This window comes from Tursiops truncatus, chromosome 1, assembly GCF_011762595.2.
Source record: "Tursiops truncatus isolate mTurTru1 chromosome 1, mTurTru1.mat.Y, whole genome shotgun sequence".
In the NCBI taxonomy this organism is placed as follows: Eukaryota; Metazoa; Chordata; class Mammalia; order Artiodactyla; family Delphinidae; genus Tursiops; species Tursiops truncatus.
The window spans coordinates 147,183,493-147,197,985 of NC_047034.1; the positions used below are offsets into that span (position 1 = coordinate 147,183,493).

At 49.1% G+C, this 14,493-nt stretch overlaps 1 protein-coding gene across 3 annotated transcripts in view; it reads left to right on the forward strand.

The window, feature by feature from the left end:
* EIF2B3 (eukaryotic translation initiation factor 2B subunit gamma) overlaps positions 1-13,793 on the forward strand; it is a 156,422-nt gene extending 142,629 nt beyond the window's left edge. For 2 of the 3 annotated variants that reach the window (XM_019937912.2, XM_019937911.2), the window contains exon 12: positions 7,572-7,791. In XM_019937912.2, coding sequence (XP_019793471.1) covers positions 7,572-7,624 — 53 coding nt within the window. In that variant the 3' untranslated portion in view covers positions 7,625-7,791. Of the gene's footprint in view, positions 1-7,571; positions 7,792-13,656 lie in introns of those variants that run through there. The other variant, XM_073790688.1, reaches the window with a different exon arrangement.
* Positions 13,794-14,493: the final 700 nt, after the last annotated feature.

Consider the following 14,493-nt stretch of genomic DNA (forward strand, 5'->3'; position numbering starts at 1 on the left):
AATTGAGACAATAATACCTATCTTGGGGCTTCCCTGGTGGCGCAGTGGTTGAGAGAGTCCGCCTGCCGATGCGGGGGACGCGGGTTCGTGTCCCGGTCCAGGAGGGTTCCACGTGCCGCGGGGCGGCTGCGCCCGTGGGCCATAGCCTCTGGGCCTGCGCGTCCGGAGCCTGTGCTCCGCGGCAGGAGAGGCCGCAGCAGTGAGAGGCCCGCGTACTGCCAAAAAAAAAAAAAAAAAAAAAAAAAACCTGTCTTGGAAGATTGTTGTGAGAATTAAATACAGTTAAATGTTTTGAGGAGTACAAACAGCTTCTGGAGCATACCAGGGGACTTAGAGCTCCATATACACACCATGCTCTTGTGCCTCTCCATGCCTTTGCACATGGCCCCTCTCTCTCTGGAATTCTTGATGACTCTGCCCAAGTGCTTTCTCTCCCTGACTCCTCCCATGATTCCCCACAGTCAAAATGAGCATTCCTTCCTCCTCTGCTCCTTTGTCAGTACCTTTATTAAAGTACATACACAAGTTATGGCTATTATTTATGAATCTACCTTCCCTACTAGACTGAGATCCTCAGGCCAAGGATTGACTTATTTCAATATGTATCCCTAGCTCTCCGAACAGGTCCTGGTTTATCGTAGATAGTGGGAAGGGGAGAGATGAGTGAATGAATTTTGGATCCATAAAGGGAACTTGGGGGCATTTCAGGGCAGAGAGTTCGGGTTCCAAGAAAGGCATTTGTGAGATAGTTGCAGTTATCATGAAATCTCTTCTGGCTTCTCTTCTAAACTTACGCTGATGAAGGAACCACATGCAACACCGATAAATGAACTGGGGAGATGTGGCCTTGGCCTGAAACCACCCTTCAACCTTTTTCTTCGCTTGAGACTAGATGCAACTCTCCTCTTCATTGCCTTTCTTCTCACATTTCAAGTGCTTTCTTCTTCTACGTGTGAGAATTGTCATTTCTAAGAGGCCTTTCCTGGGTGTCACTAGTTTACCAATAAGGTTCTTTGTTATAAGCGTCATAAACTAATAACTCTGGCTGATTTAAGCTGATAAAGAATTCATTGTAAAGGTAGGTAGCTCACAGCTCTAAGATAGTTGCAGAATCAAGCTTAGAAAATGGGTTACAGCCAAGATTTACACTCCAAATCATTCTGGTGAGGACACTGCTGCCATCCTTGCTGAACACTGGTTATCACAGCTGGCAGTGCTACTCCAGCCGCCCAGCAGGTAGACTCTCTCTGGTTCCTACTTTTTTGTGTGGTGGCCCAGCCCAAGGTTTGTGGTGGCTGCATTAACATGTCAAGCCTAGATCCTATACCCCTGCCCTAGCTGCAGGGAAGGCTGGCATTTTTAGTTCAGTTGGTAGGAGACAGACTCCACCCAGTGTCTCACCAGAGAATCTTTGAACAGGAGTGTTGGTCAGCAGCGGTGCCCCAGCTGTTGGTACTTTCTGCTGTGATCCCGTGCCAGCTGAGAGTATGAGTTTAGGTGAGAGGGCTGAGACACCAGCTTGAACTCCAGCACAGGAGGCATGGATGGCCCTGCCCTCCTAGAGTGCCACTGGCCTACAGCTGTTGTTTACAGCTTTAAAATGTTCTCACGTGCATTGTCTTTATTGGATTCTCATAAAAGCCATCTAAGGTAGGGATTCATTATTGACCCATTTGTTGAAGTGGAAACTGAGACTTTGAAAAGTTGAAATTTACCCAAGGTCATAGCTAGTACATGACAAAACTGGGTCTTCAGCCTGAACTATCGACAGCCTCCAGAAAGACCAGAAGAAGAAGCCATTCCTGGCTTGCCCAGCAGAATTTGGTCGTTGATACCCTTTTTCTCCCTTTAGTCCATCTTTCTCGGACCAATAGGAAAAATATGTTTGGCCTCCATATTATGGCTCTTACTCTCCTCAGGAACATCAGGTCTTAGTTCTTTCCCCTGCTCAGCATACCACTTCACCCAAGCCTACCCTTGGCTTGCAGAGAAACTTGTTTTTTGAGCATCTGAGGCCTGTTGGTTGTTTCTTTTTTTTTTTTGGCAGCACACGGGCCTCTCACTGTTGTGGCCTCTCCCGTTGCGGAGCACAGGCTCCGGACGCGCAGGCTCAGTGGCCATGGCTCACGGGCCCAGCCGCTCTGCGGCATGTGGGATCTTCCCGGACCGGGGCACGAACCCATGTCCCCTGCATCGGCAGGCGGACTCGCAACCACTGTGCCACCAGGGAAGCCCCTGTTGGTTGTTTCTTAAAAATAAGATTCAGAACACCAGGCTTTTCTCTGATTCCATGGAAGGTCTTGGAAGGGATCCCCAGAGCTTCAAAAGCAGCCGCTCAGCTGGTCTGTGGGGCTGCTTTCTTATCCCATCCCCTCCCCTGTCTCCTCATTGCATTTCTCTCCCCTGCTTTGTTCTCTCCTATTTGGGTTTATGGCCCCACACCATGTTTCTTCCACCTCCTTCTTGCTGCTTTGTCTTTGTAAATTATCTCCTGCTCAGCAAAAAGTAGAAACAACCCCTAGTGCTTTTCTTCTTTCAGTCCCTCCTGGAGCCAGGAGCTGCTTCCTTTTGTTGTTTTTACTGGCATATTTGAATGAGTGAACTCCATTTGCCACTGCCCTAGGGTGTCCCTCCTTTCTTATTTGCTGGAACCTGGAAGCTCACAGTTTCTGCTTGTTCTTCTCCCCACTTCCAGCAAAGTATTGGTGCTCCTTTCTTTTACTTTGCAAGGACCCCTCTTCATTCTGTGTGCAGAATGCATGAATGTCAACGGAATGCCAGTATTGAGGCACATCTCCCATCAGGGAGCATAGGGATGTGCCAGCCAAACCCCTAGGATGTCACGGGCTGCGGCGTCTCCTGGACTTTCTAGCTCTAACTACATGCCCTCTCCTTAACAGTCCTGAAGGAGAGATGGCCAGGGAAGTCATCTGGACTTTAAACTGGAGAACCCCAACATTTCTTGCCCTGTCCTCTATGCTAGAGAGACCAATGCGTCCAGCACAGTAGTCAGTGCCTTCCTGCCACAGGTACTCCTGGCCAGTCACCTGTTCCCACTATCACTTATCTTTTTTTTTAAAATATTTATTTACTTATTTATTTTGACTGTGCCTGGTCTTAGTTGCTGCACACGGGATCTTCGCTGCGGCATGCGGGATCTTTAGTTGCAGCATGCAGGCTCATAGTTGCCACATGTGAGCTTCTTAGTTGCAGCATGCGGACTTCTTAGTTGCGGCATGCAAACTCTTAGTTGTGGCATGCATGCGGGATCTAGTTCCGTGACCAGGGATCAAACCCAGGCCCCCCGCATTGGGAGCGTGGAGTCTTACCCACTGGACCACCAGGGAAGTCCCCACTATCACTTTTCTTTGAGGCTGAGCCACATTGAGAATGCAAATTCCAAACCATCAGTGCAGCAGTCAAGACCTGTTAACTATGGATGACCCAGACAAACATCAGCTCAGGTCCTCACCAGCAAAGAGTCAGGAGATGGCAAAGTCCCCAGTCAGTCTTCCTCCCATGGAGGGATTTCAGGAAAAAACATTCATCCTCAGAAGCAATGCCGTCCCCTCTCCAAATCCCAGTCATTTGCATGCCACAGAGTCACCACATCCATAGCAGTCTTCTACACCAAAAATGGGACTATCGTAACCCAGCGTAGGCCCCTCTGCCCGTTTTTAGCACTACCAGGAGAACAAGGCATTTTCTAACAATTCTGCCTTTACTCACCCCACCCAGCATGCTCAGTTAATGAGATTATCTCTGGCAAAAATCCTGGCAACCAAGTTTGACCTCCTGCTCAAGCCAACTGAAAAACCACAGCCAACAAAGTCAAAACCTGGGAAACTAATTGGACATTTCATCTGAGTCTTTTATTACTGTCAGTGAGAGAACTTGGATCTCTTCCCTGGTCCCGCAGTGATCAGTTCTTTGGCTGTGAAAGTAGACCTGATGGGTACATAGATCAAGCCTGGCTAGCAGGAGTCCTCCCCAGCTTCCCAACAGTGCAGCTTTTCATATGTGACTTGTCATTCCCTTCTACCTCACTGGTTTTTTCCCAACTTACTTTCCTCCCTTGTACTCTTCCCTTTAGGATCTTTCCCGACCTGATTCCAGCCCAGAACTTTTCCAGTGTGTTTATTGGAGCCTCCTTCCAGCCCTGGCCAAGCGGAACTAGTACTGCTTGTTTTTCCCCTTCAGGTTTCCTCCACCTTACTGAATCTCCATAAAAATACATCTTCCCCCAAAATGCCAGATACAGTCTTCCTCCCCTGAGTCCCAGTGATGGTGCAGGTATTTATTCGGAGCCTAGCAGAGCAGAAAAAGGTGTTGTTTGCCTCAGCCTAACCCCTCATTAACCCCTCTGGTCTGGAGCACTGAGGACCAAGAAGTGTTAATGAAACTGGCACTGTCTTCAGAACATTCCAGTGTCCCTGGAAACTAGGAAGAGACTGGGTGAAGGAAGAGCAGATGTCAGAGTCTGGTTATGAGATGATGTGGCTAACTGATGGCTACAGAGGGATAAAGGGCAAAGAGGAGCTTTTGGAGGTGCCCTGGGAAGCTAGCCAGGGAAGCGTTTCCTTTGTTCTTTTCTGGTCAGTCTTACCTCAAGGTAGAGCCTGATTGACAGTCACACTCCAGGACCAGCCCCAGCCCTAGGGAATTTAGCAGCCTGAGCAGTGTCTGGGCCTCCCTCCCATTCCTCTCACTGAAGGAAGCAGATTGCTATAAAGTATAAAAAGAACACCTCCTAGGGCAGGAGTACACAGGCCAGACCCAGCCACATCCTGTAACTTCCGTTTAATACTTATCAAGCCTCTTTACATCAATTATCTTATTGAATCCCCACAACTTCGTGAGGAAACTAAAGCCCAAAGACATGAAATAATTTGCTCAAAGTCAAATTACCAATAGAATTCAAATCTCTATGGCTCAGAGCTCTCCTATTCTGCACTGTCACCTTTTCTTCTCACATGAGATTGCCTCTGTCAAATACAATGCTGAAACAAGAAACTCTGTGAAAGGCCTAGACCTTGGTTTCTCTTCCTACTGGAGAACATTAGAGAAATAGGCCCGAAGATGCTCTAGACCCACTAGGACCTTTGCTGTAACGCACCGGATGTGTCAGTTATATTCTCTTTGACAAGGGGATTGGAGGCCTTCTCCTCCATACATGCTCCTTTTCCCACTTCTCTACCCTCACATAACCCCCAGAACACACCCACCTTCAACAAACAATTACTGCCTATCTTCCAGGCTTAGGAGTGTAAAGATGAGTAAGATTTGCCTCTTGCTGTCCAGCTGCTCACAGTCTATTATAGAGACTCAGATGAGTAAAGAAATAAGTGCAGGGGCTTCCCTGGTGGCGCAGTGGTTGAGAGTCCGCCTGCCAATGCAGGGGACGTGGGTTCGTGCCCCGGTCCGGGAGGATCCCACATGCCGCGGAGCGGCTGGGCCCGTGAGCCATGGCCGCTGGGCCTGCGTGTCCGGAGCCTGTGCTTCGCAACGGGAGAGACCACAACAGTGAGAGGCCCACGTACCGCAAAAAAAAAAAAAAAGAAAAAGAAATAAGTGCAGTAAAATTTCACAGGTATGATGGTAGAAGACTGTCAGGGTTAATTATGGACAGAAGAGAGAAATTGGTCAGTTCCTGGCACAAGGATCAGGAACACCGTCTCAAAGGAGAGAATTTAGGCTAAATCTTAAAATTGTTGGCTATTTACCAAATATACAAAAGGGAAGAACCTCTCGAGCAAAGGAGAACCATGTAAACAGGCACCTGACGGCAAAAAACAATCTGATATGTTGGGAATTGAAAATCATTTGGAAAATCTAGAATATAGTGTGTAAGGGAGATATAGCAAGAAACAAAACTGGAAAGGTGGATAGAACAGAGGACATGTCTGAAATCTCAAAGTCTCCACAGCTTCAGTCAGAAACCCCCTTTCTACTGACAGAGCGGAAGTAGGCTCCAGGCTGTGGGCAGTATGAGCAGAACAAAACATCTCTTTACTATCAAACTTGGTCCTATCGTTAACGATCTTCATTTTGCTGCACCAAACCCTTCTGAGGCTGAAGCAGAGCCTCAGGAAAGTCAGAGTTTCTGCCTCACCTATCAGGGTCACTCTCAAGCCCCCATGTGTGGCAAGAAAGGTGTTGGACCTTTAGAAGCCAAGCTAACCCAGAAGGAATCCATTTTCAGCCAGGTGGTCAGCCTTTTCTGTCTGAGCCAATAGAACACTGAAAGCTCTCCTTCCTCCTACATCTGCTCCATACGTCCAGGGAACAAGCAGACAGCATGCTCCTGGTTTCCCCTACCCCTTCCAGACCATTGGTTCACTGCCTCCTTTCTATAGCTCTTACTCCTTGAAAGCTAACCCTCTTCTTAGCTTTCACCCCATCGTTGGTAAGCTCCCAGGGCACTCCCCTAAATATATTAAGGGTTCACAGTCTTCCCCTTTCCTCCCTCTCTTTTTCCAAACATCTTGGACAACTTAAACATATTCATCGCTGAACTATCCAGCCCCTCAGCTTCACCATTCCCTGACCTTCTCCACCAACCCTCACTCCCCTGCAACTTTAGCTCTCCACTTACATAACCATACCCTATCCCTGTCATTACCCCAAACCTCTGAAATCTTTCATGTGCCAATAGCTGTGCTAGACACTGGGGCGTGATCATAAATCCACTGCCCCTGCCCTCAAGATTCTTACAGTGAAGTAGAGATAGAGATACACATCAGGTAGAGTGTTTTCAGAGAGCAGGAAATGGGCGGTTCGGAAGGGAAGGCATCACATAGTGGAGGTGCTTGATTAGGGCATTTAGGGTGAGTAGGGAGGGAAAGAAAGGCATTCTAGGCAGAGGGAACAGCATGTACTAAGGTCTAGAGCTGTAAAATAACATGGCTTCTAGGTACAAATGGACAGTGATGGAAGATAAAGCTGAGAGGTAGGCAAAGGTCAGGTCACAGAGGGCCTTACGAGTTTGGACTTTATAAAAATAATACTGACCACTATTTGTCAAACACTCAATGATTCTTTAACTCATTGAATCCTCACAATAACCCTGTCGAGTATGGAGTATTATTTACATGTGACATATGAGGCATCTCCCTTTCTCCTTTGAATATCTCCATCATTTAACTATTTAGTCTCTTTTCTTCTCACTATTTTCCTCCATTCCCTATCCTCTGGCCACACCACAGTTTTTCACAGGCCTCTTTCTTACATCTTTATGTCTTTGCTCACGTTGTTCTAACAGCCTGGAATGCCTTCCCCTTGATATACTGCCTAAAAAAACTCTATCATTCTTTATGACTCAGTTCCAGTCCCCCTCCTATGTGAAGTCTCCTGAAAGCCAGGTGTATAGAGAGTCAGTCCCCGCCTCCTGTGTGGGAAGATGCTGTCTCTTCCAAAGTCCTTTAGACAAGTTGTATTCCCAAGAGCTTCTAAAGAGCTGAGCCACGTAGGAGAGGCATGAATGTTTATGAACACAGAATTAGAAGTAATCGGGTTTGAAATGACATATTTTGCTGCCATTTCTTAAACAATCTTTTCTTTTTCTTTTATAGCCAAACGAGTGAATGAGGTGATCGTGGGGAATGACCAGCTCATGGAGATCTGAGTTCTGAGCAAGTCAGATTCCTTCCTCTTGGCCCCCAGAACTACAGATGTTGGCTGGCCCACCTGTTTGACTCTGTATTTATTTCCCAATAAAAGAAGGGCTCCCAAAGCCATGCTGGAGACTTAGGGAGTAGTCCCAAGCTCCACATCAAATGGGCTCCAGAGATACACAGTGTGTGTTCATGTTGTAGAAACCATCTGGAGCTGGCGTGTGGAACAGTGGCCTAGCTCTCGTACACCGAGGGTATCAGGCAGGGGCAGCAGCTGTCCAGTGGTGAAGTTCCTAGGAGGGCTACTTTCTGACTGGCTGGCCCAGCGTCGTCCTTAAAAGCATCTCCCACCTGAAAGGACCTGAGGGTACTTCAGTCCCTGACCCTAATCAGGCTTTCTAGGCCCATAGGCCTAGCTGCTGTCATTGCGACCTCTGCATATGATGTTCCCTCTACAGCTGTCAATTTGGGCAGCCTGGCCCCTGAACCTCAGTCCAGGACTTACTGCTGTGCTCCCATACCTACCACACAGATTGCTGGCCCCTGACACCACGCCACCGCAAGCCTCACCTTCTAACCCCTGCCATTTACTTCCTATCCTTCCAGCCTCGGGTCAGTTTCTCCAGCTCAACTATTACACCTTGGAGACCCTAGAGCAATCAGGAGGCAGCCCCTGCCTAACCAACAAGCCTATCCCCACAGGTTTTAGTGGAAGAAAGAGCAATAAAAGAAAGCCATGGTTTGAGAGAAGCCAGACCCCTTCTCACCTTCTCTTAGTGAGGTCTGCCCAACGTGGTAAGGAAGAGCCAGCAACCTATATCATCGTTGGAAATTCTTTCTGAGTCTTCTCCAACTGCACTCCTTTATACCCTAGTTACACAGACTCTCCTGCTTCAGATCATTGAGAAGTGACATTTCAGTACTCACAGCTCTTCTGGATCCCTGTGCACCTTGCCTTCACCACCCCCGCTCCCAAACACACTCTGCTCTTGCCTCTCCCTACATTGCTTTACAGCCTGCAGGTGTTTGGTGGAAGATGAAAGTGGTTCCTGGGGTGAGATTTCACCTCCTAGAATTATCAAAGGAAACGTTTCTCTTGATGTGCTCACTGTGGGTGGCTGTAATTATAAAGAATGATTTGAAATACTGGTTTCTACATTGCTTCAAAAATCTGAAGTCTCTCAAGTTCATTTGAGTGATCTTGCCTGAATCTTAGTTGCTTTTATTGAACTTGTCAGAGACTGGATGAGCATTCCTACCCTGGGGGATCTCCACCTCCGCCAGCCTTCTTGGTTGCTCTAGAGCTCCACATTCCTCCCACTGGTCAGGACAAGGTTCCTGAAAGTTTGTCCTAATCAGACAGGAGTTGAAATGGCCCAGCAGAGTGGTTGAAACTGATAGGACTGCAGGGGAGGTGGGAATAAAGAGCTGTGGTAGTGCCCAAGATGATCCCCTTTGGAGGTGATATTCAATTTGTGGGGCTCCGATGATGCTAGAGACAGTTCTGGCCTCGATGGAAGAAGACCTGCCCTGTGGAATGTTGTTTGGCTTTGGCCAAATCACTGTCTCTCTCTGTCCCTAAGTTTCTACATCTGCAAAATGGAAAAGTTGGACTGGGTGACTTTTAAGTGACTTTCTCAGGCTTTGTCCCCTCTCAGAGCTTTCTGACCCTTGGGGTCCAGGTGGCCCAAGAGGGCAGAAGACTGCTCCTTGACCGCAGAAAGGGGATAGAGGTGGGTGGATTTGGAGGTAGGGTGGAGTAGGGGAAGAGAAGGGATTGATTAAACTGTCCCAGAGCCTTCCCATACCCCTTTCTGATCTTCCCCACTGAGCTCGTGGAACCCCTGACAGTAAAGTAGAGGAAAAGCCTCTCCTCTACCTTCCCTTGCACAAGCCCACGAGCAGCTCCTGCTCCAAGGAAAGGAGGGGGCTGGAGAAAACACAGGGTGGGCTTCCCTGGTGGTGCAGTGGTTAAGAGTCCGCCTGCCAGTGCAGGGGACACGGGTTCGTGCCCTGGTCTGGGAAGATCCCACATGCCGTGGAGCAACTAAGCCCACGAGCCACAACTACTGAGCCCACGTGCCACAATTGCTGAAACCCACGCGCCTAGCGCCCATGCTCCACAGCAAAGAGAAGCCACCACAGTGAGAAGCCCGTGCACCACAATGAAGAGTGGCCCCCACTCGCTGCAACTAGAGAAAGCCGGCGCGCAGCAACGAAGACCCAATGTAGCCAAAAATAAATAAATAAATAAGAGTTTACAAAAGAAAGAAAGAAAAAGAAGACAAAGTAAAAGTCCCCCAGGGGAAGACCTTGCTGAGTTTGAGTCCCAGCTGGGAGCAGCCCCCAGCTCAGGACACTGCTGTTACTGTCTCCAACAATTCCAGAACGGGCTGAGTGCCCAAGGTGCTTTGATTTCTCTTCTCTTTGCTCTGTTTGTCTGCCAGAAGGCAGGGACAGCTTTTGTTTCCTTTTGGCAGCATCTACAGAGGTTTGAAATGTAGTGAGCAACTGCATGTCCACTGGCCAGCTACCTCTCCATGGGACAGAAGCCAGAAGAGCCAGGCAGGCAAAAGAATTGATAGAATCTGCCCTGCCTCTCTCTCCCAGTGATGCTGCATGAGGGAAGTGGAGGAGAGGGGGAAGGGGGCCTTTAATGCCAAATCAAGGAGGACTCTGGGGAGGTGTTGAGGGTTTGGGGTTTTGGGAGCTTGCCAGGTCAGACACAGTTTGATGGCTACTGGTGCAAGAACCCCTCCCCCAGTAACCCATCTCCCCTACCTGCCAGCAAGAGCTCCCTGAGCCTGTAAGGGGATTGACCGCCAAGACTGCCCTCCAAGCTACTTCCAAGGCGAGAGGCTGAACTTCCCAGTTCTTCACCACGTTACTTTTGCTAGCCCACTCCCATCTGCAGTGGAAAGCGTCAGGGAAAACTCTAGCTGGATCCCAAGAGTGATCTAGGGGTCTGCACAGCCTAGTTTAGAAGCTGTTCCTATTTCCAGAGAATTGCAAAGAGTAGACTTTTTTTAATCCACAGGCATCCCTACCCCTAAGAAGGTACATAAGCCAGGTCTTGGTATGCTGCTTTTTAAATAGTTAAATGTGTCTGAGGAAGGGGGAGAGGGGTGTGGGGAAGGACCACCCAGACAGAAGGTCTAGAAAGCTCAGCTCTGATGGAGCTGACAGGGAGATAAAGAGTCTGAGCAGGAGAACACATTCTACTAGAGGTCAGGATGACCTGTCTTCAGCCTGAGCCATCTGCCACCACCCAGAAGGCTTGCATCAGGGGCTCTTCTGCCATGGATAAATGGGGAAATTCTGCCTTGATTCTTATCCTCTCTCCTTCCCTCACCATCAAGGTAAAAGGCCATTTTCTGATCTCTGGTTGCAGCCTCTAGCACTAGAGACTTGACAGGTGCTACTGGAATAAATCTGCCTGGGGGGAAGGGGCATACATTCCCAGGCTTGGCCCCTAAACATAATGGGTGGTAGTAGGGAGCTGCTAGGGCATCTGCTTCCCTCCTCCACATCTCAGTGTCATTGACTTTGCCTGGCCCAGGTAACAGAAGCCAGCCCAAAGCATGGTGAGTGAGTAGCTTGGGGAATACCAGGGAAAGAAGGCCTGCCCTGGCTCCTCCCTCATGGACCCTACCCTGATGTGTGTGTGTGTGTGTGTGTGTGTGGTGGTTTGCTTCACTTTTCCTGGCACTGTTCCTCAGCTATATATATTATCTCATTTAATCCTTAGGGCAATGTCAGAGATTATGTGACTTGCCCAAGATCTCATAGCCAGTAAATGAAAGATCCAGACCTTGAACCATGTCTTCTCCTTTTATTTATTTATTTATTTTGCGGTATGTGGGCCTCTCACTGTTGTGGCCTCTCCCATTGCAGAGCACAGGCTCCGGACGCGCAGGCTCAGCAGCCATGGCTCATGGGCCTAGCCGCTCCGCGGCATGTGGGATCTTCCCAGACCGGGGCACGAACCCGTGTCCCCTATATCAGCAGGCGGATGCTCAACCACTGCACCACCAGGGAAGCCCCGTCTTTTCCTTTTAGATTCTGTCACCCTCCCACCTCTCCCATCCAGATGTTCTCACTTCTGGAAACCTCCCTGAGTATTCCAGCTCACAGTGGTTTCCCATGTGGTCTCTGTGCTCCCTCTTAGGCTGTGAACTTCTAAAAATCAGGTACTCTGCAGCCCCAGAGCTTAGCAAAGTGGTGGCTCCGTAAGAGACCTTAAGGAATATTTGTCTCAATCAGTAGTGAGATTTACTCCTTGGCGATAATGAATGATTGCTTTTCTCTTTTTGTTATTCCTTGGAGAATTTCTCTGGTTTGGGCCCAAGACACATACCAAGGTCCAGTGGAAGTGACTGTGAACCAGGCTATTCCATAGTTGAAGCAGGCTGTTTATAGAGAGAAAAGAGCAGCTTCTTCCCTCCCTGTTCCCTGGGGTCTGTGGCTTTAGCTCACCCTGGCTGAGCTCAGCTGTACTTAGGAACTCAACTTTGTTGGGGAGAAGAAAGGTCACTTTGGAGCTCAGAGCAGTCAGAGGGCACTAGGCCCTGGGTTAGAATTGTTGGAACTGCAGACCAGTTTCTCCCACCCTGGTGTTTGGACTTTACAAGGCAAGAAGTTTTCTCAGCAGGCAGGCCCTGCCCTGAAAGCATCCACAGAAGTGCCAGACTTTACCACAGTTGTTAGCAATGGTGGGCCTGCTGTGGAAACAGTCCCAAGGCCCAGCTGATTAGCAATCTATTTCTCCATGGACCTTATGTCTGCCAATCTAGCGAGAAGGAAGGAGGCCTCAAGAACTACTTACAGCAAAGCCTCTCTACCTCCAGTCCTGATGACACCCAGCCATACTCATCTTTTGCTATAGCCGCAAGAGCAATCTGGGGGCCCACACAACCTAGTTTAGAGGCTATTTCTATTTCCAGAGAATTGCTGAGGGTACACTTTCTTTATCCACAACAGGACCCTCTTCTCTATGACAGGGAGGAACAAAGTGCTATGCACATACGCTGCTTTTACTGTGTAGTCACTACTTAGCCAACACCATCACATATGTGTTAGTTCCTCCAAGGCATTTTGCTGGATGAATGTACCAATGGAAGTGGCAAACCTGCTAGGTGTTCACCCACTTGGCCTGAAGTTCCCCCTTCCCCAGAACTGAGGAGAGATCTCCAGGGAGATGATGTTAATTGACACAACTTTTCAAAAAGCAGTTTGGCAATGTGTAGCAGGAGCCATAAAAATGTTCATACTTTTTGACCAAACACCCCGACTTCTGGGAATCTGTCCTAAGGACATTCTCCAAATGATTGATACAAAGACTATGTAGTTACATGAAATGTTTGTGATGTAATCATAAACAAGTCTGGAAGAATTGACCAAGAAATTGGCCAGAGATAATAGTAGTTGTGTTAGAGTAATGAGTTTACTGGAGATTCTTTTTCTCTTTCCCAGACTTTACATGCTAGTATATTGATTTTACCCTCCTCTGCCACTCAGGGTTAATCAGTCAGGAACCTGCAGAAACAGACTCACAGGCCAGACAGTTGATGAAAGTTTAATAAAGGGACTAGTCTCTGTTTCCAAGTCACTTCCAAGACTGGTTTGTGCAACTCTCAAATGACTCACTCAACAATTTTTTTTTTTGCGGTACGCGGGCCTCTCACTGTGTGGCCCCTCCCATTGCGGAGCACAGGCTCCGGACAGCCGCTCTGCGTGGCATGTGGGATCTTCCCGGACCGGGGCAAGAACTCGTGTCCCTTGCATCGGCAGGCGGACTCTCAACCACTGCGCCACCAGGGAAGCCCCACTCAACAATTATTGAGCACCTACTTACTCTCTAGTGAGGGAGGCAGACTTTCAAGTACATAAATTGTATCACGTGCAATAATAAATATATAAATTGAGTGTTATAAGGCGCACAAAGAAGCAATTATCCGTTAGAAGGGGTGGTGTGACTCAAGGAAGACTTCAAAGGCGGATGGTTGATGCATGTTCAGTTTTGGGTCTTTTTTTTTTTTTCCAGGCCACGCTGAGAGGCTTACAGTATCTTAGTTCCCCGACCAGGGATTGAACCCGTGCCCTCGGCAGTGAAAGCGCGGAGTCCTAACCACTGGACAGCCAGGGAATTCCCTCATGCTCCATTTTGAAGGCGGCCTGCCAAAACATGAGGGCCACGTGTAAGAAGGCAGAAATACATGGAATAACATGGTGGCTTTAGGAAATTACATGTGGCTCTGCAGGGCTGTAAGGAACATGGGGTGGGTGTGAAGGAACTATGGGACGGAAGACTTTGATTAGATCCTGCAGGGCCCTGTGCTCCAAGTGGGCTTTGTGTTTTGCAGCTGTCATCAGATTCGCGTTTTAGAGAGATGACTGGCCTCAGTGGAGAGAGTGGACTGACGTGGGAGAGAATGGAGGCAGAGAGTTGTGAAAAGCAGTCTTTGGGTCTTGGTTGGGTCGGCCAGCAGATACCTTTTCTCAGCATTGGTCTCTCCTGACTTAACATTTGGCCAACGCATCGCCTCTCCGGGTTCTCCCTCCCTCCTCCTCCCCGAGGGCAGGCAGGCGGGCGGGCGGGGAAGCGAGGAGAGGGGTGGCCCTGCCTGGGTGGTCTCCTGCCCCGCCCCCCGCGGCGCCGTTGCCTAGCAACGGATCCGGCCGCGCAGCTCCGGGTAATTTGCCGGCGACTAAGCCAAAGGGAGGGCGTAGCCCCGGCCTTTCCCTTTTTCTTGGACTACAGACGCCTCCTCGGCACAGCGGTCGCCACCTCGAGCCGCGCCGGGCGTCGCGTAGCTGTTCCTGCACGCGGGAGGCACTCCGGCTCCGCGCCCCGGGCCCGCACCTCCCTGCACCCCTACAG